Raw genomic sequence first — 27,599 nt, 5'->3', positions numbered from 1 at the left:
GTAAGTGGACTTCACACAAGAAAAATGCTTGAAACTAGAAACACATAACTGGAACACTGTCATTTTTCTCCCCTGAAATTCAAAACCTTTGTCTAGGTCTTAGGGTTGTGTTCCACTGACCCAGGAGAATAGGAATTTTCTCCGAAAATAAGAAGGAAATGGCCTTATTCACTGTCATGATTAAGCTTTTCCAATGGCGGAAGAAAATTACCTTTTGTTCCTAACTACATTAAAAGCATAATTCTATCGCTATACTTCACCGTAAAATTCTGTTTAAATTCACTTTAAGAAAAATGAACTTATTTTAGTGTAAAACTTTACTAATTTGGAAAAGTCCTGAGCAGTCTAAAACTAATTAGTGAAAATTATGAATTACAGAATTATTTACTAGACTTTCTGGGGACAAAAAAGATAATTAAGTTAGCTTTTTTTTTCTTGTTCATAATAAGAAATTATAGTTCCCTATATAATTCAAAGTTACAGTTTTACTTGAAATAGTTCATATACTACATTGACTTGGCATGTTAATATTTTTCCTATAAATATTACTGCTTATCCAAAATGCCCTGAAGCTGTTGGGTTTTTAACACTTTCTTCTATGGAGAATCATTTTAATATCTTAAATACTAAGTTTTGGGTTTCTCATACTGCCATGGCTGTGTGGCACAGCACTAAAAGGTTCTCAGTAAATTTTCCACTCCAGTACTTTTAATTAATTGTTGGGTAGAAACTAGAACAAGAGAGAACAAGTGTTTTCTTTCAAACTACCAGGGAAATAATAATATAAATAATAGAGGATGTGATCTAGTTCACAGAGAAAGATAATATTTCTACGATAGAAAAAAGAAGATGGGGGATTTTACAAAGCTGGTTTGCTATTCTCTACTGGATGTTTGTTTTTAGGGGATAATTATTTTTATTACTTGCTTACACCATTATTCAGCTGCAGGTATAGCTTCTGCCTTTTGTGATAAAATCCCAATCTTGGAGCATTATGATTAAAAATGAAAAGCACTTTCTATGAAAGCCAAACAAATTCAATAAACTTTGTAAATAGGAAAGAGGATGTAAAATCTGTTTTTCAAAAAAAGTTTTGATCATAGGATAATTCTACACAAAACTGGGTTAGGATGGTCAAATGAGTTATTGATCATTATTAACAGCAACAGTAAGCAATCAGTGTGTGTTTGCTGGGTGCAGACATTGCATTAAATGAGCTAATGTCTTAGAAATGTTAATCTGCACACCAGCCTTGTCAGGGAAGTGGAATTATCCCCATTTTATGGATGAGGAAGGTATAGCATAGAGAGGTTGAATATTGCCCAGTCACAGAGTTAGAAGGTGGCAGCAAATGGGATTTTAAATCAGGAGGACCTGAGTTTAAATTTGAACTCCTGGCTTCTACTCAGTACCATCTTGTAGGGAATCACACTTGGTTGGCACATAACAGGATAAGTTTCTGGCCAACTCTCATTCATGTATTTTGTTCAAAGATAGAAAGAACATGTAAAAATAACAACTAAGAGGGAAAACATGCTGCTGTTTGAGCAGTTACTGCATATTAATAGTTCTGAAGTCAAGCCATAGTTCCAGGTCCTGATCTACCACTTAGCTCTACAGTTGTGAAGTGGTGACTTGACCTCATATCCATGTAACTGGAATAATACTAGTACATACCCTTTAGAATTACTGTGAGAACTGAGTAAGAATGGAGCAGTGCTATACCCAGTCCCTAATTGGTTGCCATGACTAAGAAGGAGCTAAGGGCTGGGAATCTGATAATGACCAGGATGCCCAGGGCTCTGCCCTCAAATTGTGGCGTCTGGAAAACTTACAGGTGAGGCCACAAATCATTAGAATATTTGTGATCAGCACAGTCATAAGAAAGTACTGGAAGGCACAGGAGTCTCTCAGAGGGACACCTATCCTAGATATAGGAGTAAAAAATATGTGGAAAATAAGAGACCATAGACTCAAAAGTTACGTTATTTACCAAGAACTTTCTTGCAGGAAGGAAAAAGGTTGTTCCACCTGGCTAAGGGGGCAGAGACAAGATGATAGAATATGAGCTCACCTCTTTGTACGAAAAGTGAAAATCACAATGAACTATTAAACAGTCATCAACAACAACAACAACAAAATAAAACCCCCCAGAACCTACCACAAAAGATATCCTACATCCAGTGAAAAGGGAAGCCCCAGTGGAGTGGTAGAAGGGGCACAGTAGTAATAAAATCAAATCCAATACCCACTGGGTGGCTGTCCCACAAACTAGAAAATAATTATATTTGGTTCTCCCACAAGAGTGAGACTTCTGAGCCACACAGTAGGCTCCCCAGCCTGGGGTTCTGGCAACAGGAGGAGGAGTCCCCACAGCATCTGGCTTTCAAGGCCAGTGGGCTTTGATCACAGGACTTCCACAGGACTGGGGGAAACAGAATCTCCATTCTTGGAGGGCATACACAAGGTCTTGTGCATATCAGAACCCGGGAGGCATTTGGGGGAGGGAGGAATGGGAAACAATGACCACTTAGGGGCCTGACTAGACCTACCTGCTGGTATCAAAAGAGTTCCTGTGTAGGGAGCAACTGTGGCTCACTGTGGGGACAGAGACACTGGCAGTGGTAGTTCTGAGGAGTACTCATTGGCATGAGCCCTCCTGAAGGCCGCCATTTTTTCATGAAAACCTAGCCCTACCCAACAGCCTGTAGGCTCCATTGCTGGGATGCCAAACAACCAACAGGGTGGGATCACAGCCCTCCTCAGTAGGAGACAGGCTGCTTAAAGTCTCCTGAACACATAGCTGCCTGCTCAACATATCCCTTGACATGACCCTGTGTACCAGAGGGATAAAACCCAGCTCCACCCAGCAGTGGCCAGGAAGCAGTCCCTCCCACTAGGAAGCCTGCACAAGCCTCTTAAGACCAGCCTTATTCACCAGGGGGTAGATAGCAGAAACAAGAACTACAACCTTGCATCTTTCAGAATACACACTGCAATCACAGAAAGCTACACAAAATGAGATGTCAGAGGGAGGAATATACCCCAGACAGAGGAACAGATACAACCCCAGAAGAACAACTAAGCGAAGTGGAGATCTACCCAAAACAATTCAGAGTAATGATAGTAAAGATGACCCAGGGATCTCAGAAAAAGAATGGAAGCACACACTAAGAAGATAAAAGAAATGTTTGACAAAGACCTAAAACAGAAGAACAATACAATAATTGAAATGAACAATACAATAGAAGGAATCAGTAGAATAACTGAGGCAGAAGAATGGTAGAAATCACTGCTGTGGGACAGAATAAAAGAATAAAAAGAAATGAGGACAATCTAAGAGACCTCCAGGACAAAATTAAATGCACCAACATTCACATTATAGGGGTCCCAGATGGAGAAGAGAAAGGACTTGAGAAAATATTTGAAGAGATAGTAGCTGAAAACTTCCCTATCATGGGAAAGAAACAGTCGCCTAAGTCCAGGAAGCACGGGAGTCCCAGGTAGAATAAACCCAGAGAGACATGCCAAGATACATAGTAATCAAATTGACAAAAATTAAAGACAAAATATTGATATTTACCTTGAATATAAATGGATTTAAATGTATGTAACCAAAAAACACAGACTGGCTGAATGGGTACAAAAACAAGACCTGTATATATGTTATGTTGTCTACAAGAAACCCACTTCAGACCTAGGACACATACAGACTTAAAGTGAAGAGATAGAAAAAGAAAGCTGGAGCAATACTCAACAGATAAAATAGACTTTAAAATAATGACTTTATAAGAACAAGGAAGATCACTACATAATAATCAAGGGATCGATCTAAGAAGATATAACAAATTATAAATATTTATATACCCAATATAGAAGCACCACGATACATAAAGCAAATGCTAACAACCATAAAAGGGTAAATCAACAGTAACCCAATAATAGTAGGGGACATCAACACCATATTTATACAATGGACAGATCTAGACAGAAAATAAGGAAATAAAACTTTAAATGACACAGTAGTCCACACTAGATTGATATTTATAGGAAATTCCACCTAAAAGCAGAATAGACTTTCTTCTCAAGCAATAGAATTAACATGGAACATTCTCCAAGAGAGATCCCACCTTTAATCACAAATCAAGCCTCGGTAAATGTAAGAAAATTGAAATCATATCAGGCATCTTTTCCAGTCACAGTGCTATGAGATTAGAAATCAATCACAAGAAAAAGAAAACTGTAAAAAACACAAACACGTGGAGGTTAAACACTACTAAATAACCAAGAAATCACTGAAGAAATAAAAGAGGAAATTAAAAAATACATAGAAACAAATCACAATGGAAGCACAACAATCCTAACTCTGTATATTACTGTGTTAGTTGCTCAGTCATGTTCAACTGTTTGCAACCCCATGGACTGTAGCCTACCAGGTATCTCTGTCCATGGGATCATCCAAGAAAGAATACTGGAGTGGGCAGCCATTCCCTTCTCCAGGGCATCTTCCCAACCGAGGGATCAAACCTAGGTCTCCTGCACTGCTGGAAGATTCTTTACTATCTGGGCCAACAGCAAAAAGCAATCCTAAGAAGGAAGTTAACAACAATTTAGTCTCACCTCAATAAACAGGAAAAATCTCAAACAAACAATCTAACCTTACACCTAAAGCAACTGGAGAAAGAAGAACAAAAGCAAACCCCAAAGTTACTAGAAGGAAAGAAATCATAAAGATCAGAGCAGAAATAAATGAAATAGAGAAAAAGAAAATAATATCAAAGATAAATAAAACTAAAATTTGGTTCTTTGAGGAGATAAAATTTATAAACCTTTAGCCAGAATCATCAAGAAAAAAGGAGAGAATTCAAATCAGTGAAATTAGAAATGAAAAAGAAGAAATTACAACTGACACTGCAGAAATGCAAAGATCTTAAGCGACTATATTGGATAACCTGGAAGAACTGTACAAAACAACTTTCCCAGACAGAACTAGAAAGAAATAGAAAATATAAACAGACCAATCACAAGTAATGAAATTGAAAGTGTAATTTAAAATCTTCCAACAAACAAAAGTCCAGGACCAGATGGCTTCACAGAGAAATTCTATCAAGCATTTAAAAAAGAGCTAACACATCCTGCTCAAACTCTTCCAATAAACTGCAGAGGAAACAACATCCCAAACTCATTCTACAAGGTGACCATCACCCTGATACTAAAACCAGACAAAGATATCACAAAAAAGAAAATTACAGACCAATATCACTGACATAGACACAGAAATTTGCAACAAAATACTAGCTAACAGAATATAACAACAAATTAAAAGGATCACATCATGATCAAGTGGGATTTATCCCAAGGATGCAAGGATTCTTCAATATATGCAAATCAACCAATGTGATACGACATATTAACAATTAAAGAATAAAAACCATACGCTTATCTCAATAAATGTATAAAAAGCTTTTGACAAAATTCAACACCCATTTATGATTTAAAAAAAAAGAAAACTCTCCAGAAAGTGGGCATAAGGAGAACCTATCTCAACATACTGCAGCCATGAAATTAAAAGATGCTTGCTTCTTAGAAGGAAAGCTATGACAAAACCTAGACAGTGTATTAAAAAGCAGAGACATCACTTTGCCAGCAAAGGTTCATATAGTCAAAGCTATGGTTTTTCCAGTAGTCATATACAGATGTGAGAGTTAGAACATAAGGAAGGCTGAGCACTGAAGAACTGATACTTTTGAATTGTGGTTCCGGAGAAGACTCTTGAGAGTCTCTTGGAGAGCAAGGAGATCAAACCAATCAGTCCTAAAGGAAATCAACCCTGAATATTCATTGCAAGGACTGATGCTAAAACTCTGATATTTTGGCCACCTGACATGAGAAGCCGGCTCACTGGAAAAGACTGATGCTGGGAAAGATTGAAGACAAAAGAAAAAGAGGGCAGCAGAGCATGAGATGTAGATAGCATCACTGATTCAATGGACATGAGCATACTACAGTCCATGGCGTCATAAAGAGTTGGACATGACTTAGCGGCTGAACAACAACAAACCTCAACATAATAAACCCCATATACAACAAACCCGCAGCAAACATCATTCTCAATGGTGAAAAATGAAACCATTTCCTCTAAGTTCTGGAACAAGACAAGGTGTCCACTCTCACCACTGTTATTCCATATAGTTTTGGAAGTCCTAGCCACAGCAATCAGAGAAGAAATAGAAGTAAAAGGAATACAAATTGGGAAAGAAGTAAAACTGTCACTGTTTGCAAATGACATGGTAACTGTACACAGAAAATCTTAATGATGCATCTGAAAACTGCTTGAGCTCATCAATGAATTTGGTAAAGCTGCAGGGCACAAAATTAATACATAGAAACTTATTGCATTCCTATACATTAACAATGAAAGATAACAAGAATTTAAGGAGACAATGCCATAACCACTGCACCAAAAAGAATAAAATACCTAGAAATAAACCTACCTAAGAAGGCAAAAGACTGTACTCAAACAATAAAGCACTGATGAAAGAAACCAAAGATGACACAGATGGGGAGGGATACACCATGTTCTTGGATAAAAGAATCAATATTGTGAAAATGACTATATCACCCAAAGCAATCTACAGATTCAATGCAATCCCTATTAAGTTACCAATGGCATTTTTAACAGAATTAGAACCCCCAAAATTTACAATTGGTATAGAAACTCAAAAGACCCCGAATAGCCAAAGCAATCTTGAGAAAGAAAAGTGGAACTGGGAAAATCAAGCTCCCTGACTTCAGACTATACTGTAAAGCTACAGTAATCAAGACAATATGATACTGGCACAAAAACAGAAATATAGATCAATGGTACAAGATAGAAACCCAAAGATAAACTCACAAACTTGTGTTACCCAATCTGTGACAAAGGAGGTAAGAATATACAATGGAGAATAATTTCTTCAATAAATTAGTCCTGGGGAAAACCAGGCGGCTACATGTAAAAGAATGAAATTAGAACATTCTTTTAACACCATATTCAAAAATAAACTCAAAGTGAATTAAAGACCTAAATGTTAGATTAGATACTATAAAACACACAGAGGAAAATATAGGAAAAACACTCTTTGATATAAATCACAGAAAGATCTTTTTTGACCTACCTACTATAATAAAAATTAAAAGTAAACAAATAGGACCTAATTAAACTTAAAAGCTTGTGGACAGCAAAGGAAATGATAAACAAGATGAAAAGATAACCCTCAGAATGGGAGAAGATATTTGCAAATGAAGCAACTGACAAAGACAGTTGCTTTGGAGGATTAGTCTCCAAAATAAGCAGCTCATGCAGTTTAATATCAAAACAAAAAACAACCCAATCAAAAAACGGGAAGACCTAGATAGACATTTCCTCAAAAATGACATACAAATGGGCAAGAGGCTCGTGGAAAGATGCTCAACATCACTAATTATTAGAGAAATGCAAATCAAAACTACAATGAAGTATCACCTCACACTGGTCAGAATAGCCATCATCAAAAAAAATCTACAAACAATAAATGCTAGAGAGGATGTGGAGAAAAGAGAACGTTCTTGCAGTGTTGGTAGGAATGTAAATTGAACAGCCATTATGGAGAACAATATGGAGGTTCCTTAAAAAACTAAAAATAGTTTGTCATATGATCCAGCAATCCCACTACTGGGCATTCACCCTGAGAAAACCATAATTCAAAAAGATATAAGTACCCTAGTGTTCATTGCAGCACTGCTTACAATAGCCAGGACATAGAAGCAACCTAAATGTCCATCAACAGATGAATGGATAAAGAAAACATGGTATATATATGCAATGGATTATTAGCCATAAAAAGGAATGAAGTTGGGTCATTTGTAGGGATGTGGATGGACCTAGAGTCTGTTATACAGAGTGAAGTCAGAAAAACAAATATTGTATAGTAATACATATGTGTGGAATTTAGAAAAATGGTACAGGTGAACCTATTAGCAGGGCAGGAATGGAGGCACAGACATAGAGAACACACATGTGGATGCGGGGGGGTGAAGGGGAGGGTTTGACGAATTCGGAGATTAGTAATGACGTATATACACTACCATGTGTAGAACAGATGGCTAGTGGGAAGCTGCTGTATATCACAGGGAGCTCAGCTTGTTGCTCTGTGATGACATAGATGGGTGAGATAAGGGAGTGGGAGGAAGGTCCAAGAGGGAGGGGATATATATATATCACATGATTCACGTCCTTGTACAACAGAAACTAACACAATATTGTAGAGCAATTGTAGACGATTAAAAAAAGGAGAAAAAGGGGAGAGGGCCCAAATTATTACAATCACAAATGAAAACGGAGAAATTACAACCACACCACAGAAAGACAAAGGATCAAAAGAGACTACTATATGCAACTATATGCCAGCAAAATGGATAATCTAGAAGAATTGGACAAATTCCTTAAAAGGTACACTCTCCCAAAACTAAACCAAGGAAAAATAGAAAAAAATGAACAGACCAATTACCAGTGCAGAAATTGAGTCAGTAATTTTAAAACTTCCAAGAAGCAAAAGACCAGGACCAGATGGCTTCACAGGTGAATTCTACCATTTAGAGATGAGTTAATACTTATCCTTTTGAAACTACTCCAAAAAATTGCAGAGGAAGGAACACTTCTGAATTCATCCTCTGAGGCCACCGTTACCCTTATTCCAAAACCAGATAGATATCATACATGCAAAAAGAAAACCACAGGCAAATATAATCAATACAGAGGCAAAAATCCTGAACAAAACACTAGCAAACCTACTCCAACAATACAGAAAAGGATCATACACTATGATCAAGTGGGATTTATATCAGGGATGCAAGAATTTTTCAATATCAGCAAATCAGTCAGTGTGATATACCACATCAACAAACTGAAGAATATAAATCATATGATCATCTCAAAAGATGCAGAAAAAGCTTTTGATAATAGTCAACATCCATTTTGGATAAAAACGCTTCAGAGAGTGACCACAGAAGGAACATATCGCAACATAATAAAGGTGATGATATATGACAAACCCACAGCTAACATCACACTCAACAATGAAAAGCTGAAAGTATTTCCTCTAAGATCAGGAATAAGACAAGGAGGTCCACTCTCACCACTTCTATTCAGCATAATTTTGGAAGTCCTAGCCACAGCAATCAGAATAAATAAAGAATGGAATCCAAACTGTAAAAAAAGTAAAACTGTCAGTGTTTGAAGAGGACATGATTCTGTACATAGCAAATCCTTAGCATCCTAAGATGCTACTAGAAAACTACTAGAGCTCATCAGTGAATATGTAAAGTTGCAGGATACAAAATTAATGCATAGAAATCTGTTGCATTTCTATACACTAACAACAAAAGATTAGAAACAGAAATTAAAGAAACAATTCCATTTATCATCACATCAAAAAGAATAAAATACATAAGAATAAATCTACCTAAGGAAGCAAAAACCTATATTCTAAAAACCATAAGACACTGATGAAAGAAAACAAAGATGATGCAGACAGATGGAAAAGTATATCATGTTCTTGGATTAAAAGAATCAATATTATGAAAATGGCCATACTAGCCAAGGCAATCTACAGATTTAATGCAATCTCTATCAAATTACCTATGGCATTTTTCATAGAACTAGAAATCTTTATGGAAACACAAAAGACTGTAAATAGTCAAAGCAATCTTGAGAAAGTAGTACAGAGCCAGAGGAATCAGTTTCCCCATCTTTAGACTATACTACAAAAGTACAGTCATAAGAACAGTATGGTACTGGTGCAAAAACAGAAATATACATCAATGAAACAAGATAGAAGATCCAGAAACAATCTTAGGTACCTATGGTCAATTAATCTATATCAAAGGAGACAAAACTATATGATGGAGGAAAAATATTCTTTTATAAGGAGAACTGAACAGCTACATGTAAAATAATGAAATTAGAACATTCTTTAATACCATACACAAAATAAACTCAAAATGGGTTAAAGACCTAAAAGTACAAAACTCTTGCAGGAAAATATAGGCAGAACACTGACAAAAATCATAGCAATATTTTCTTTCAGCACTGTCTCCTAGAATAACAAAAATAAAAACAAAAATAAACAAATGGTACCTAACTAAACTCAAAAACTTTTGCACAGCAAAGAAAACCATAAACAAAATGACACAATCCATAGAATGGGAGAAAATATTTGTAAATGATGCACCCCACAAGGAATTAATCTCCAAAATTTACAAACAGCTCATGAAACTCAATATCAAAAAAATATATATATCAAAAACTGAGAAGACATTTCTCCAAAGAAGACAGACCAATGGCAAACAGGTACATGAAAAGATGTTTACCATCACTAATTATTAGAGAAATGAAGATCAAAATGACATATCACCTGAGACCAGTCTGAATGGCCATCAAAAAATCTACAAACAATACATGCTGGAGAGGATGTAGAGGAAAGGGAAGGAACTCTCCTACAGTGTTGATAATGTGAAAACAAAAGTGTTAGTCCCTTAGTCATGTCTGACTCTCTGCGACCATGAACTGTAGCCTGCCAGGCTCCTCCATCCATGGGATTCTCCAGGTAAAAATCTAAAAGAGTTACCATGTGATTCAACAGTTCTACTTCTGGGCATACATCTAGAGAAATTCATGATTTGGAAGGACACATATACCCCAGTGTTCACTGCAGCACTGTTTACAATAGCCAAGACATGGAAACAATCTAAATGTCAACAGATGAATGGATAAAGAAGCTGTGGTTTGAGATAGTGTCACCTGGAACTTGAGCCAACTGCAGAAGGGTATTGGAGGTCTGGTGAGAGACCATGGCCAAGAACAAACTACTAGGGCAGAAGTCTAGGAATGTATTCCACACAGCCAGCCAAAAAAGCTTTAAGGTTAAAAATAAAGCAAAACCAGTTGCCACTAATCATAAGAAGATAAACATTGCAAATGATGAAAAAGTTACCAGAGTGAATAAAGCTTTTGTAGATAAAGAAAAGAAAGTTGCAAACTTCTCAAAAGGCCTTTCCCTTGAACCTCTGCAGAAACAGCTGATTTGTTAGCAGTGTCATGAAAACAGCAGTTAATGTTGATGAAGCTACAAGATTAATGGCTCAGTTGTAATACACTGGTGATGCATCAGATTTCCCCAAAAGACCAATAAATTAAACATTTTATATAAAAAAAAGAGATGTACATATATACAGTGGAATATTACTTAGTTCTTAAAAAGAATGAAATAACCTCATTTCAAGGTTATTGCAAGATGTATAGACTTGGAGATTATCATACTAACTGAAGTAAGTAAGAAGAGAAAGACAAATATCCTGATATTCTATTACATGAGGAATCTTTTAAAAAGTGATACAAATGCCCTTACTTACGAGACGAACAAACTCACAGAAGTAGAAAACACACCTGTGGTTACCAAATGGGAAAGGTAGGGGGAGGGACAAATTGGGAATTTGGGATTGACATAAACACACTACTATATTTAAAATAGATTAACCAACAAGGACCTACTGTATACCACAGGGAACTCTGCTCAATATTCTGTAATAACCTAAATGGGAAAAGAATTTTGGGAGGGATGTTCAAGAGGGAGGGGACATAAATATACCTATGGCTGATTAATGTTGATGTTTGGTGGAAACCAATACAAATTGTAAATCAATTATCCTTTAATTAAAAATAATTTTTAGAAGAATAGATATATATATATGTATGTATCACTGATATAAACAAAAAGCAATGAATAAAAAGTAATCATAAGGGGGGAAAAAAAATGTGACCCAAACTCCAATTTATTACCCCAGCAGTGTTCTTCTTACCCAGTTTCATGCAGAGATGAAACCTCCCCTGAGAATTATCTGTTGTCAAGGGACAAGGGAGACTCCTGACATCTAGCAAGAAGGGAGGAGATCAGGAGGTGTTCAGGGGGGCGGTGGAGTGAGGAGAGAGATTCAGCAACTTAAAGGCTATTGAAAACCTGTCTCTGTGTTTTTCCTGTAAAATATTAAGATCTATCATTTTGTTGGGATTTTACCTTTTTCTAACAGTATTTGATACTTTATTAGGGAAGGACTGCTTTCATTATTAAAGGACAACTTCTAGGCAAAGTGCCATCCAAGTAAGCCTTGAATGATGAGTGGGAGTTTGCCAGGCCCTGGGGTAGACTAGGATGGGGTGAGCCCGGACAGAGAATTCTAGGCAGAGGGGACTCATGCACGTGCCAGAGGGCAGTTCACCTGAGTGCATCCATAGAGCGCAGGTGGCACACGGAGGCAGGGATGAGGTTTCTGTGGACCATGTCTAACTGTGCTGCGTGTCAGCTGTTAATCAGTCCTGTGAGCACTTGGTATGTAGCACTGCCAGTCTTTTAAATGATGTTCTGAAGCTCACAGTAAATGTTTCTGCTTCAAACCTTAGGAATGCAGGCTGAATGATAGATCGTGTGAAGCTAAAGGTCACCAGGAGTCACTGGCAGCAGTGCAGTGTTTATTGCAAGGCCCACCAAGGGTCTTCTGAATTGACTGTGGTCGAAATCAGCATAAGTCTTCACCAGATGAACTGGTTGGACATCTCCTATGCCTTATGAGACCAAGGAGGTGGTGTGCTATTGAGGAGGAAAAATAAAAATCGAAGGAGACTTGTGAAGTTTGTTAAAATAACCACTACAGTTACAACCATAGTAATTATCCTCCAATTAAAATGATTTTTTAAAAGAAAAATAAACCACTCCATTAATTGAACATGTAAAAGTAAGTGTATTCAAGCTTGTGCCTTTATTATGTATCACATATATGATTTATATCCAATGTTCAGATGAGGAAAGGGAGGCTCAGAGGGGCTAGTTACCCTCCTAGTTTTCAAGGAGGCTGTGGGATAAACTGCCTCGTTTTTATTTCATAGCTGATCTTTAAGAGGAAAGAACACTGGCAAGATTTGCCAATTTTTGCTTTAAAAAGACATGTCTGTCAAACTTGTAGGTGGAAACTGAGACCAACGTCCTGCAGGATGGCTCCCTCATCGACCTGTGCGGGGCCACCCTGCTCTGGAGAACGGCAGATGGCCTCTTTCACACCCCAACCCAGAAGCACATCGAAGCCCTGCGGCAGGAGATCAATGCGGCGCGGCCGCAGTGTCCAGTGGGGCTCAACACCTTAGCCTTCCCCAGCATCAACAGAAAAGAGGTGGTGGAGGAGAAGCAGCCCTGGGCGTACCTCAGCTGCGGCCACGTGCACGGCTACCACAACTGGGGCCATCGCAGCGACACGGAGGCCAACGAGAGGGAGTGTCCCATGTGCAGGACTGTGGGCCCCTACGTGCCGCTCTGGCTCGGCTGCGAGGCGGGCTTCTACGTAGACGCGGGACCGCCCACTCATGCTTTCACCCCTTGTGGACACGTGTGCTCAGAGAAGTCTGCGAAATATTGGTCTCAGATCCCGCTGCCTCACGGAACTCACGCCTTTCATGCCGCCTGCCCTTTCTGTGCCACACAGCTGCTTGGGGAACAGAACTGCATCAAATTGATTTTCCAAGGTCCAGTTGATTGATGCCCTCAAGAGCCATCAACGACTTTATTAACAAGTTACTGTGAAGATTTTGCCACTAACTCTAGATTTTACCTTTTTATAATGCCGTTTATTTGGGGGAGGGGGGGGGTCCTGAAGCTAGGAAGAAAGAGGGGCACGGTGATGAAACATGCCAGGCATTGACCATAAAAGTGGTGTGTTGCATGCTCAAAACAGCGGCATCATCATTGAAGTGTGCTTGATTAAACCGTAATACCTTTGTAACAATTGGATTTAAAATGCCATGCTTTCATTTCAACCTTGGGGTTTCTTTGGTAAACTGGGACTGGAGTTTAAATCCTATTTTAAAACTCCAGAAGAAATGTATTCAAAAGTTGTTGGCTCTTAATTGCAACCTTCGGTGCTGCGTGGTATAGGTTGTAGTCATGCCACGTCTGGAAATACTTAATACAGATTAGAATCTGACTAGATGCCAAAAGAGTGGCTCTGTAAGATGATGTTGGGGACAGAAGACCTTAAGTACAGGTGGTTGTTTTGAAATCTGGGGCTTTTTAAATTTTTCTTTTGAGGGGAAGGAATATGTTGTCATTATTATTATTTCTTTTAACTTCAGTGGAATTTAATTACTTTATACACACATTCATCAAATCCCTTGGCATTTCAAACAAAGAATTTTCTATAACTTTTTGGTCTGCCTTTTGATCTGCCATGGTCTGTGTCCCTGACACTCATCTTGCATGGGTAGAACTATTTGGTTGATTAAAATGTAACAACTCTTATTAAACATTCATTAAATGAAGGTGATTATTGCAGCAGGAAACATGGCCCAGGTTATATAATATCAAGTTCATTTGCTTACCGAGTAATTGAAGAGTGATTAGAAATAAGGTTTTACTCTTTAAAACCACTTGTTGGGGTTTCCTAAGTTTTTCTTCAGAAAACCAAAATTCTGTGAACTTAAAAGCAACATGTTACAACGATGCAGTCAGTTTTGTTCGCTCCCCTTCTGCCATCTGTCGCCTTCCACTGCAGCTTACAGAGCCCTGTAAGTTTTGAAAATGTTTGCAAATCAAACTAAATTTAAATGTAATCATTAGATACACAACACCAAGTGGTACATCTGCAGAGAGCATTTGAAATTCCTGATTTCGAGAGAGCAAATGAGTGTTTACTGAGGAATAATTAAATCAGAATTTCATATGAGCTCCACCAGCCCTCTCTGTTAGTTTCATTTCATTTTTGAATAATAATTCTTGGATGTTCGTTCTCTGTGCTCGGTACCAGTGTATCACCATTCCCATGATGCAAAGATCCTTCAGGACATGCCCCTGCCAGAGCTGGCTGGGATGAAAGCTTCCTGCCACATGGAGCAACTGTTTAAATTAACATCCTCTTAAATTGACCATTGCAGATTCGTGCCGCATTTTTTTAACCTTTGTAAAGATATATAATTTATATGATTCTAATATACTGTATTCCTGTTCTAATTGGATTTTTCCATGGTTTGCCTGCTGGCAAATATTTTGCCTATTTTCACTTGTTCTAACCCATTTTGAAAGCCCTTTTCCTTAACATGATAAGATCTATTCATCTTGATTGCTGCTGCTTAAGTTGATTTAATATATAAAAAGTTCAGCCTCTAAGTTTTCAAATAGCTTTACTTCTTAGTGGAGATTATTGTTTATGATGAGGTGGTTTTGTTTTGGTAATTTTTAAGTGCTGTGAAAATCCAACAACAGTCCTCTTATTGATAGCTTACTGTATTCTGTATAGCTTGCTCAACCTGCAGATAGAGAATGAAACAAAAAAATGAAATTGCCCAGAATATCGAATGCCTTTTGACATACCCAGAGTCTCCCATGGTTAGCTTTTACCAATGCAATCTGTGCCGCTTTAGGCTCCACAAAATGATGCAGGAAGCACACAGTCCCTTTTCTTGCCATATGAAGAAGGTGATTTGAGGAGTCTTGATACCTTAAAAAGCATCTTGTAAGATAAATAGGTAATATCTTAGCCTTTCTAGATGCAAGACTATCAAAAACTTTTTTTTTTCCAAAAAGTCACCATCTGATATAATTTTCTATTTCAAGGACTATAGTAGTTAAAGTGTAGTACTTCTACATCAGCCTATGCTGATGCCCCAAAATAGTTATGTTCCAACTTGAAAGCTTTGAATTTTAGTAAACTTGGGTAAAAGATTCCAAGCTCTTGGAAGGGGTAACAGTGACCCACCCTCTGTTAGTGCCACCCACATCTTTTCTTCTGACTTCCAAGTGAGGTTCCCTTTCCCCTGCCTGGGGAACCACAGCTAGGTCACACCTCTGTAGAAGGAAGCCAGGCTCATCTTGGCCACTTCCAGTAAGATCTGCTAACGTTGATTAATGAGACTCCCCCTACTCCCCATATTTGAGAGCAATTTCATTTGTGAGAATAAAGAACTCTAGCTCAGAGTAGAGTCATATAGTTCAGAAAAGGTAACTTCTCAGAGGTCATGCCTGTTGTTATGTCTTGCTTGACATCACATTCAAGGACAAATCCCACTTCCCAGGTGTATACATAGGAAATTGCAGACTAATTATCCTGATCTCAGCCTGACCAAAATGCCTTTTGTGACTACATTTCCAGAAAAACCCCAGTGATGTATTCCCATAGTTTTCCACCCACCGCCCCCCACCCCCAGTTGTTTATGCCAGTTTATTGCCAAAAAAGAAGAAGAAAAAGAAAAAAAAAGGTTCAGAGTTAATGGGATACAACTCTGAATATTTTTCTAGCCTGGAATTTTTTTTTATTATCACTAATCGGTGCTGCCAGGTCATGCATGCTGCAACTCTACATTTTCCTTATTTGGTTTCACTTTTTGCAAGAAGGGCTACAGTTCACATGGCAGAGTAAGTATTATGCTTTCTGGTTTTTTTTTCTAACTGTAGCCCAAAAGAATTAAAGTCTTTTAATATAAATAGCATATTTATCATTCCTCGATAGTTAATTATAGAGTTTGGTACCTTTGTGCCTCAGGGAAGCCACGTGACATAACTGGTTATAGAATTTCAGGGTTAGGGTTTAAAGAAAGGAGAAAGCCATTGGAAAAATGATGGGCTCCATTAAGGAGACTAATGAATCTGGATGCAGAAATATGCCAAGAACTGGCATACACATGATTGTAGTAGAATTTATTTCCAGGATCAGTAGGGAAATTACTTTTAAGTTATTACATCTACTATATTATCAAAGTTGAGGAGAACTCTTTTCTTCATAAAGCTTCAGTGCTTTATTTTTGCTTACATTAAAAAAAATTTTTTTCAACCCCTGCTGTTTGGGAGCTCAGTATTGTTATTTGGGCACTTTTTGAGAGTTTAAAAAGGAGCATGTTTTCTCCTTAATTTAAGTGTAACATAGGTTACAGAGTTGTTACCTGCAGTTCTATGATTTTGATCAATGTTCCTTTTTAAATCCATTCTGTTCTTTGGATTGAAAGGATATATGATCACAATGTTGTTAATGCTGGCTAAAAAACACTTGTCAGCTTCATGCAATCCTGCCTTTTAACAGTGGAATTTCTGATAGACAAACAACAGAATCTTGATTTTAAGCCGGATCCAGCTCTGTTCTTTTGGCTGTAGCTCTTACATCTCCACAGTTTAGCCTTCATGGGCAGAGGGTATGAAGTTCCTCCTTGAGTGCTAGAAGGAGAGCATGGCTCTGTTATCATTTCTTTATGACCCAGTCAAAGACCAGTAAGACAACTCCAGAACCTTTTTAAAAGAATGTAAGCATTATTGAAGCAGTAAAACAGAAGGTTCAGTATTTCTTTTTAGTAAAACTAATATCCTCTCAAGTTTTCACCCTTATGCAGAATCCCTAGAGGAAGATAGGGAAAAGCAAATATTTTTCCAGTTCTACTTAACTATTTCTAAACAAACAAAAACTCGATAAAAGGGAAGTTGTTTCTTTTTAGCTGAGATGACAGATTGTTTCTCTGTATTAAATAGTCTAGAAGCTAAGAGGGTGGTCATATTTACCATGTATAGTGTTATGAGCAGTTAAATTTTATGGATATATTTGTAAAACTGTTCTTTTATATTTCATGTCAAATTGAAAAGTTTATTTCCTCACTATTGTATCTGTGGAAATACAAGCCATTTTACAGGAAAAAAATCTTCAAAAACTATTAAATGGATCTCGGTATCTTTGTGAGTCATTGTCTTTATCAGACCGTTCAATAGGAAGTAGATATAAAAGTAGACTTGACTTCTGCATTTTTCAAACTTTCAGGTTGATCCCAAACAGTTGAGCTGATCATTGTTTTATATTCTGCACAATACCTATTTAAATCTAGATTTATGAGAACAATTTAGTGGGGAAAGAAGAGTATTTAACAGATGGAGCTGGGATACCTAGATATTCACATGCAAAAGAATGAAGTTGGACCCCTTCCGCACACAGTATACAAAAATTAACTCAAAATGGACAGAGCAAAAACTGTAGAAGAATAAACCTTTGTGACCTTAGTCATTGAGTTCTTAAACATCAAAAACACAAGCAACAAAAGAAAATAAATTGGACTTCAAAACTAAAATATTTTGTGTTTCAAAGGACACTGTCCTTTACACTTTGTCAAAAGTATAGTAATGGTGAAAGTGGGCACCCTTGTTTTGTTCCTGACTTTAGAGGAAATGCTTTCAATTTTTCACCATTGAGGATAATGTTTGCTGTGGGTTTGTCATATATAGCTTTTATTATGTTGAGGTATGTTCCTTCTATTCCTGCTTTCTGGAGAGTTTTTATCATAAATGGGTGTTGAATTTTGTCAAAGGCTTTCTCTGCATCTATTGAGATAATCATATGGTTTTTGCTTTTCAATTTGTTAATGTGGTGTATTACATTGATTGATTTGCGGATATTGAAGAATCCTTGCATCCCTGGGATAAAGCCCACTTGGTCATGGTGTATGATCTTTTTAATGTGTTGTTGGATTCTGATTGCTAGAATTTTGTTTAGGATTTTTGCATCTATGTTCATCAGTGATATTGGCCTATAGTTTTCTTTTTTTGTGGCATCTTTGTCAGGTTTTGGTATTAGGGTGATGGTGGCCTCATAGAATGAGTTTGGAAGTTTACCTTCCTCTGCAATTTTCTGGAAGAGTTTGAGCAGGATAGGTGTTAGCTCTTCTCTAAATTTTTGGTAGAATTCAGCTGTGAAGCCGTCTGGACCTGGGCTTTTGTTTGCTGGAAGATTTTTGATTACAGTTTCAATTTCCATGCTTGTGATGGGTCTGTTAAGGTTTTCTATTTCTTCCTGGTCGAGTTTTGGAAAGTTGTACTTTTCTAAGAATTTGTCCATTTCTTCCTCATTGTCCATTTTATTGGCATATAATTGTTGATAATAGTCTCTTATGATCCTTTGTATTTCTATGTTGTCTGTTGTGATCTCTCCACTGTCATTTCTAATTTTATTGATTTGATTTTTCTCCCTTTGTTTCTTGATGAGTCTGGCTAATGGTTTGTCAATTTTATTTATCCTTTCAAAGAACCAGCTTTTGGCTTTGTTGATTTTTGCTATGGTCTCTTTTGTTTCTTTTGCATTTATTTCTGCTCTAATTTTTAAGATTTCTTTCCTTCTACTAACCCTGGGGTTCTTCATTTCTTCCTTTTCTAGTTGTTTGAGGTGTAGAGTTAGGTTATTTATTTGACTTTTTTCTTGTTTCTTGAGGTGTGCCTGTATTGCTATGAACTTTCCCCTTAGGACTGCTTTTACTGTGTCCCACAGGTTTTGGGTTGTTGTGTTTTCATTTTCATTCGTTTCTATGCAAATTTTGATTTCTTTTTTGACTTCTTCTGTGATTTGTTGGTTATTCAGCAGCGTGTTGTTCAGCCTCCATATGTTGGAATTTTTAATAGTTTTTCTCCTGTAATTGAGATCTAATCTTACTGCATTGTGGTCAGAAAAGATGCTTGGAATGATTTCAATTTTTCTGAATTTACCAAGGCTAGCTTTATGGCCCAGGATGTGATCTATCCTGGAGAAGGTTCCATGTGCGCTTGAGAAAAAGGTGAAATTCATTGTTTTGGGATGAAATGTCCTATAGATATCAATTAGGTCTAACTGGTCTATTGTATCGTTTAAAGTTTGTGTTTCCTTATTAATTTTCTGTTTAGTTGATCTATCCATAGGTGTGAGTGGGGTATTAAAGTCTCCCACTATTATTGTGTTATTGTTAATTTCTCCTTTCATACTTGTTAGCATTTGTCTTACATACTGCGGTGCTCCCGTGTTGGGTGCATATATATTTATAATTGTTATATCTTCTTCTTGGATTGATCCTTTGATCATTATGTAGTGACCTTCTTTGTCTCTCTTCACAGCCTTTGTTTTAAAGTCTATTTTATCTGATATGAGTATTGCTACTCCTGCTTTCTTTTGGTCCCTATTTGCATGGAAAATCTTTTTCCAGCCCTTCACTTTCAGTCTGTATGTGTCCCCTGTTTTGAGGTGGGTCTCCTGTAGACAACATATGTAGGGGTCTTGTTTTTGTATCCATTCAGCCAGTCTTTGTCTTTTGGTTGGGGCATTCAACCCATTTACGTTTAAGGTAATTACTGATAAGTATGATCCCGTTGCCATTTACTTTATTGTTTGGGGTTCGAATTTATACACCATTTTTGTGTTTCCTGTCTAGAGAATATCCTTTAGTATTTGTTGTAGAGCTGGTTTGGTGGTGCAGAATTCTCTCAGCTTTTGCTTATCTGAGAAGCTTTTGATTTCTCCTTCATACTTGAATGAAATCCTTGCTGGGTACAATAATCTGGGCTGTAGGTTATTTTCTTTCATCATTTTAAGTATGTCTTGCCATTCCCTCCTGGCTTGAAGAGTTTCTATTGAAAGATCAGCTGTTATCCTTACGGGAATTCCCTTGTGTGTTATTTGTTGTTTTTCCCTTGCTGCTTTTAATATTTGTTCTTTGTGTTTGATCTTTGTTAATTTGAGTAATATGTGTCTTGGGGTGTTTCGCCTTGGGTTTATCCTGTTTGGGATTCTCTGGGTTTCTTGGACTTGGGTGATTATTTCCTTCCCCAGTTTAGGGAAGTTTTCCACTATTATCTCCTCAAGTATTTTCTCATGGTCTTTCTTTTTGTCTTCTTCTTCTGGAACCCCTATGATTCGAATGTTGTAGCGTTTAATATTGTCCTGGAGGTCTCTGAGATTGTCCTCATTTCTTTTAATTCGTTTTTCTTTTATCGTCTCTGATTCATTTATTTCTACCATTCTATCTTCTAATTCACTAATCCTGTCTTCTGCCTCTGTTATTCTACTATTTGTTGCCTCCAGAGTGTTTTTAATTTCATTTATTGCATTATTCATTGTATATTGACTCTTTTTTATTTCTTCTAGGTCCTTGTTAAACCTTTCTTGCATCTTCTCAATCCTTGTCTCCAAGCTATTTATCTGTGATTCCATTTTAATTTCTAGATTTTGGATCAATTTCACTATCATTATTCGGAATTCTTTATCAGGTAGATTCCCTATCTCTTCCTCTTTTGTTTGGTTTGGTGGGCATTTATCCTGTTCCTTTATCTGCTGGCTATTCCTCTGTCTCTTCATCTTGTTTAAATTGCTGAGTATGGGGTGTCCTTTCTGTATTCTGGCAGTTTGTGGAGTTCTCTTTATTGTGGCTATTCCTCACTGTGTGTGGGTTTGTACAGGTGGCTTGTCAAGGTTTCCTGGTTAGGGAAGCTTGTGTCAGTGTTCTGATGGGTGGAACTGTATTTCTTCTCTTTGTTCAGTCGCGCTGTGGGGAGGGAGGGAGGGATGCAGCAAGCAAATAACACTGGCGTGCGCTCGCAGTGCCTCAGCCACACTGGGTCTGCCCCCGCTCACTGCGCGTGTAGCCTCCCTGCCCACACTGCTCGGGCTCTAGGTTGTTCCGCCGGGAACAATCCAAGGCTGGCCCTGGGTTGCATGTACCTCCCAGGTCCAAGCCGCTCAGATTCAGGCACTCGGGTAGTCCTCAGAGGCGCAGACTCAGTTGGGCCTGAGTATTGTGCTCTTCCCAGGTCCGAGCAGCTCAAGTGATGAGGTGTTTGGCGAGCGCCAATGCTGCGACTTATCGCCTCCCCGCCACTCGGTTATCTGGGCGCAAAACCGGCGCACCTTCTTAGGCAGATGTTAACCGTCCAGACCCCCAAGAAGTTTTAGTTAGCAAAGAAGCCTGCTTACAGTTTTATAGATAATGTCTCTCTGGGGCTGCGATTGCCCCCTTCCGGCTCTGGCTGCCTATCACCGGAGGGGGAAGGTCTGCAGCCGGCTATCTCTGTTCAATTCTTTGTTCCGTGCACGGGCCTGGCGGTCTTAGGTTGGGGCTGGCTTTTCGCGTAGTAGATATCCCACAGTCTGGTTTGCTAGCCCAAATTATTTCGCTCAGATAGCGCTCAGGGTATTCAGGCCAGATTCTTACTCTAAGCGATGCAGCCCGCGCTGCGCCTCCCTGCCCAGCCCCCGCTTGTTAATGGCACCTGCAGGCGTCTGCGCTGCTTCTCCACTGGGGGAGTTACCGTAGGACTCGCAATCTTCGAGTTTTAGTTGTTTGTTTATTTTTTCTTCCTGTTATGTTGCCCTCTGTGCTTCCAAAGCTCGGCACAGATTCGGCAGTGAGAAGGTTTCCTGGTGTTTGGAAACTTCTCTCTTTTTAAGACTCCCTTCCCGGGACGGAGCTCCGTCCCTCCCTCTTTTGTCTCTTTTTTTGTCTTTTATATTTTTTCCTACCTCCTTTCGAAGAGTTGGATTGCTTTTCTGGGTGCCTGATGTCCTCTGCCGGCATTCAGAAGTTGTTTTGTGGAATTTACTCGACGTTTAAATGCTCTTTTGATGAATTTGTGGGGGAGAAAGTGTTCTCCCTGTCCTACTCCTCTGCCATCTTGGCTCCTCCTCCCCACTTTGTCAAAAGTAAAAAGACAACCCATACAATGGCAGAAAATATTTGGAAATCATATCTAATAAGGAAATAGTATCCAGAACACCTGGAGATCTCAAAACTCATCAAAAAAGGACAGATGGCCCAGTTTAAAAACAGTCAAAAGATCTGAATAGGTATTTTTCCAAAAAAGATACACAAATGACCAATAAGCATGTACAGATAACCAGGAATATTAGGTATCAGAGAAACGCAAGTGAAAAACCAGAAAAATACCACTTCATACCCACTGTGAGAGTAGCAAGGGAAGAACAGAATCTGACTCCTTGTTGGATTTGTTTTACTTTAGCCTTTGCTCTCCATTGCTTTTTTTTACTATAATCACTGAAAGGATGCTGCCTGTAAGCTGTAAGCATACATAATGGCCTGCCTCTCTGCCTGAAATGGGAAACCCGCCCCTCTGTCTCAAAGTTTAACTAAGGTGCCTTTGTTCAGCTCACAGGGAGACATTTTGACCCTGCCCACTTGTGAAAGGTTGCAGGAAAAAAAAGTTATCCCGGCCCCTCCCCACTGCTGGTTAATCCAGGAGATATTCTGCAAGGCTAGTGGCATTTTTTACTTCCTCACCTTGTCCCTCTCTCTGTTCTACAAAAGATACTAGCATCCAGACCCTGATAAGACTAGAAACACTTGTCTGCCATCTTCTCAGATGCCCGGCTTTTCAAATAAAGTCACTGTTCCGTTCTATTCCTTGTCTCAATACCTCATCTCCTGATTATTTGCCTGTCATGCGGCAAACAGACCAAGCTTGGATTTGGTAACAATAGCTAAAATCAGAAAGACAGTTACAAGTGTTCAGAGTGTGTTGAAAAATTGGAATTTTCATGCACTGTTGGTAGAATTATAAAATGGGGGGGGAGGAGCCAAGATGGCGGAGGAGTAGGACGGGGAGAACAATTTCTCCCCCCACAAATTCATCAAAAGAGCATTTAAACGTCGAGTAAATTCCACAAAACAACTTCTGAATGCCGGCAGAGGACATCAGGCACCCAGAAAAGCAACCCAACTCTTCGAAAGGAGGTAGGAAAAAATATTAAAGACAAAAAAAAGAGACAAAAGAGGGAGGGACGGAGTTCTGTCCCGGGAAGGGAATCTTAAAAAGAGAGAAGTTTCCAAACACCGGGAAACCTTCTCACTGCCGAATCTGTGCCGAGCTTTGGAAGCACAGAGGGCAACATAACAGGGAGAAAAAATAAATAAACAATTAAAACTTGCAGATTGCGAGCCCTACGGTAACTCCCCCAGCGGAGAAGCAGCGCAGATGCCTGCATCCGCCATTAGCAAGCGGGGGCTGGGCAGGGAGGCGCGGCGCGGGCTGCATCGCTGAGAGTAAGAATCTGGCCTGAATACCCTGAGCGCTATCTGAGCGAAATAATTTGGGCTAGCAAACCAGACTGGGATATCTACCACGCGAAAAGCCAGCCCTAACCTAAGACCGCCAGGCCCACGCACGGAACAAAGGACTGAACAGAGATAGCCGGCTGCAGACCTTCCCCCTCCGGTGACAGGCAGCCAGAGCCGGAAGGGGGCAATCGCAGCCCCAGAGAGACATTATCTATAAAACTGTAAGCAGGCTTCTTTGCTAACTAAAACTTCTTGGGGGTCTGGACGATCAACATCTGCCTGAGAAGGTGCGCCGGTTTTACACCCAGATAACCGAGTGGCGGGGAGGCGATAAGTCGCAGCATTGGCGCTCGCCGAACACCTCATCACCTGAGCTGCTCGGACCTGGGAAGAGCACAAAACGCAGGCCCAACTGAGTCTGCGCCTCTGAGGACTACCCGAGTGCCTGAATCTGAGCGGCTTGGACCTGGGAGGTGCATGCAACCCAGGGCCGGCCTCGGATTGTTCCCGGCGGAACAACCTAGAGCCCGAACAGTGTGGGCAGGGTGGCTACACGTGCCGTGAGCGGGGGCAGACCCAGGGTGGCTGAGGCACTGCGAGCCCACGCCAGTGTTATTTGTTTGCAGCATCCCTCCCTCCCTCCCTCCCCACAGCGCGACTGAACAAGTAAGCCTAAAAAAAAAAAAAAAAGTGTCCTCCACCGTCCCCTTTGTGTCAGGGCGGAAACCAGATACTGAAGAGACTAGCAAACAGAAGAAGATATAACAGAGGGAAACGCCTTGGAAGCTACAGGCAATAGATCAAAACCCTGTGGTTACTACGGACTACATAGGAAGGGGCCTATAGATCTTGAGAAATATAAGTCGGACCAAGGAACTAGCCAAAAATGAACTGAACCCACAACACCCACAACAAAACCAAGAAAGTCCTAGATATATTTTTATTATTTTTACAATCATTCTTTTTTTTTAATTAAAAAAAAAATTAAGTCCTCTATTGTTCCTTTAATTTTCACTTTTATAACCTATTACTTTGGAAAAAAAAAAGACCCTATTTTTTTCTTCTTCAGCAAACTTCATATATATATATTTTATAATTTTTTGACCTTGTGTCTTTTTTTTGTTTGTTTTTTTCTTCTTTTCTTTAACATTGTATTTTTGAAATTCCAAACTCTACTCTAGATTTTTAATTTTCGCTTTTTTGGTATATGTTATCGATTTTGTACCTATAGTTTTTTTTTATATAATTTCTGTGACTTTTTTTTTTATTCTTCTTCTCTGTTTCTTTCTCTTCTTCTTTTATATAACATTGTATATCTGAAATTCCAAACTCTACTCTAGATTTTTAATTTATGCTTTTTGGTATTTGATATCAATTTTGTACCTGTATTTTCTTTATAATTGTTGTGACATTATTTGTTTTTGTTTGTTTTCTCTTTATTTTTCTTCTTTTTTTTTTTAACATTGTATTTTTGAAATTCCAAACTCTACTCTAGATTTTTAATTTTTGCTTTTTGGTATTAGTTATCAATTTTGTACCTGTACTTTCTTTATAATTTTCGTGACCTTGTTTGTTTTTGTTTGTTTTTTCTCTCTTTTCCTTCTTCTTTTCTTTAACATCGTATTTTTGAAATTCCAAACTCTACTCTAGATTTTTAATTTTTGCTTTTATGTATTTGTTGCCAATTTTGTACCTTTAAGAACCCAATCTTCAGGACCCATTTTTCACTAGGGAGCGAGATTACTGGCTTGACTGCTCTCTCTCCCTTTGGACTCTCCTTTTTCTCCACCAGGTCGCCTGTGTCTCCTCCCTAACCCCTCTCTACTCTACCCAACTCTGTGAATTTCTGTGTGTTCCAGACGGTGGAGAACACTTAGGGAACTGATTACTGGCTGGATCTGTCTCCCTCCTTTTCATTCCCCCCTTTTATCCTTCTGGCCACCTCTGTCACCTTCCTCCTTCTTCTCTTCTCTGTATAACTCTGTGAACATCTCTGAGTGGTCCAGTTGTGGAGTGCACATAAGGAAGTGACTACTGGCTAGCCCACTCTCTCCACTATTGATTCATCTCATCTCATTTGGGTCACCTCTAACTCCCTCCTCCCTCTTCTCTTCTCCATGTAACCCCGTGAACCTCTCTGAGTGACCCTCACCGTAGAGAAACTTTTCATCTTTAATGTAGATGTTTTATCAATGGTGCTGTATAGAAGGAGAAGTTTTCAAACTACTGTAAAAATAAGACCGATAACCAGAAGCAGGAGACTTAAGTCCAAACCCTGACTCCAGGGAACTCCTGACTCCAAGGAACATTAATTGACAGGAGCTCATCAAATGCCTCCATACCGACACTGAAACCAAGCACCACACAAGGGCCAATAAGTTCCAGGGCAAGACATACCAAGCAAATTCTCCAGCAACAAAGGAACACAGCCCTGAGCTTCAAGATACAGGCTGCCCAAAGTCACCCCAAAACTATAGACATCTCATAACTCATTACTGGACATTTCATTGCACTCCAGAGAGAAGAAATACAGCTCCACCCACCAGAACACCGACACAAGCTTCCCTAACCAGGAAACCTTGACAAGCCACCTGTACAAACCCACACACAGTGAGGAAACGCCACAATAAAGAGAACTCCACAAACTGCCAGAATACAGAAAGGACACCCCAAACTCAGCAATTTAAACAAGATGAAGAGACAGAGGAATACTCAGCAGATAAAGGAACAGGATAAATGCCCACCAAACCAAACCAAAGAGGAAGAGATAGGGAATCTACCTGATAAAGAATTCCGAATAATGATAGTGAAATTGATCCAAAATCTTGAAACTAAAATGGAATCACAGATAAATAGCCTGGAGACAAGGATTGAGAAGATGCAAGAAAGGTTTAACAAGGACCTAGAAGAAATAAAAAAGAGTCAATATACAATGAATAATGCAATAAATGAAATTAAAAACACTCTGGAGGCAACAAATAGTAGAATAACAGAGGCAGAAGACAGGATTAGTGAATTAGAAGATAGAATGGTAGAAATAAATGAATCAGAGACGATAAAAGAAAAACGAATTAAAAGAAATGAGGACAATCTCAGAGACCTCCAGGACAATATTAAACGCTACAACATTCGAATCATAGGGGTTCCAGAAGAAGAAGACAAAAAGAAAGACCATGAGAAAATACTTGAGGAGATAATAGTGGAAAACTTCCCTAAAATGGGGAAGGAAATAATCACCCAAGTCCAAGAAACCCAGAGAGTCCCAAACAGGATAAACCCAAGGAGAAACACCCCAAGACACATATTAATCAAATTAACAAAGATCAAACACAAAGAACAAATATTAAAAGCAGCAAGGGAAAAACAACAAATAACACACAAGGGAATTCCCATAAGGATAACAGCTGATCTTTCAATAGAAACTCTTCAAGCCAGGAGGGAATGGCAAGACATACTTAAAATGATGAAAGAAAATAACCTACAGCCCAGATTATTGTACCCAGCAAGGATCTCATTCAAGTATGAAGGAGAAATCAAAAGCTTTTCAGACAAGCAAAAGCTGAGAGAATTCTGCACCACCAAACCAGCTCTCCAACAAATACTAAAGGATATTCTCTAGACAGGAAACACAAAAACAGTGTATAAACTCGAACCCAAAACAATAAAGTAAATGGCAACGGGAACATACTTATCAGTAATTACCTTA

At 38.8% G+C, this 27,599-nt stretch overlaps 1 protein-coding gene, 1 long non-coding RNA gene and 1 pseudogene across 11 annotated transcripts in view; 2 read left to right on the top strand and 1 right to left on the bottom strand.

Moving 5' to 3' along the window:
• The window catches only part of PELI2 (pellino E3 ubiquitin protein ligase family member 2), a 199,797-nt gene extending 182,031 nt beyond the window's left edge, over nt 1-17,766 (top strand). For 6 of the 7 annotated variants that reach the window (XM_086320541.1, XM_086320545.1, XM_086320544.1 and 3 more), the window contains one exon: nt 13,036-17,766. In XM_086320541.1, the coding sequence (XP_086176667.1) occupies nt 13,036-13,602 (567 nt within the window). In that variant the 3' untranslated portion in view covers nt 13,603-17,766. Of the gene's footprint in view, nt 1-12,475; nt 12,812-13,035 lie in introns of those variants that run through there. The other variant, XM_086320546.1, reaches the window with a different exon arrangement.
• Nucleotides 9-11,794, top strand: LOC147364298 (ribosomal biogenesis factor pseudogene; annotated as a pseudogene). The gene has a single exon (XR_015134339.1). The product of XR_015134339.1 is annotated as a ribosomal biogenesis factor pseudogene (transcript).
• Nucleotides 12,531-27,599, bottom strand: part of LOC147364296 (uncharacterized) — a 51,619-nt gene continuing 36,550 nt past the window's right edge. For 2 of the 3 annotated variants that reach the window (XR_015134340.1, XR_015134341.1), the window contains exon 3: nt 15,274-15,364. This is a non-coding gene — a long non-coding RNA (uncharacterized LOC147364296). Of the gene's footprint in view, nt 12,663-15,273; nt 15,365-27,599 lie in introns of those variants that run through there. The other variant, XR_015134342.1, reaches the window with a different exon arrangement.

This window comes from Bos grunniens, chromosome 10, assembly GCF_055505025.1.
Source record: "Bos grunniens cultivar Pamir isolate PY7600 chromosome 10, Bosgru_T2T1.0, whole genome shotgun sequence".
Taxonomy (NCBI): Eukaryota; Metazoa; Chordata; class Mammalia; order Artiodactyla; family Bovidae; genus Bos; species Bos grunniens.
This window is presented reverse-complemented; position numbering and strand designations above follow the sequence as displayed.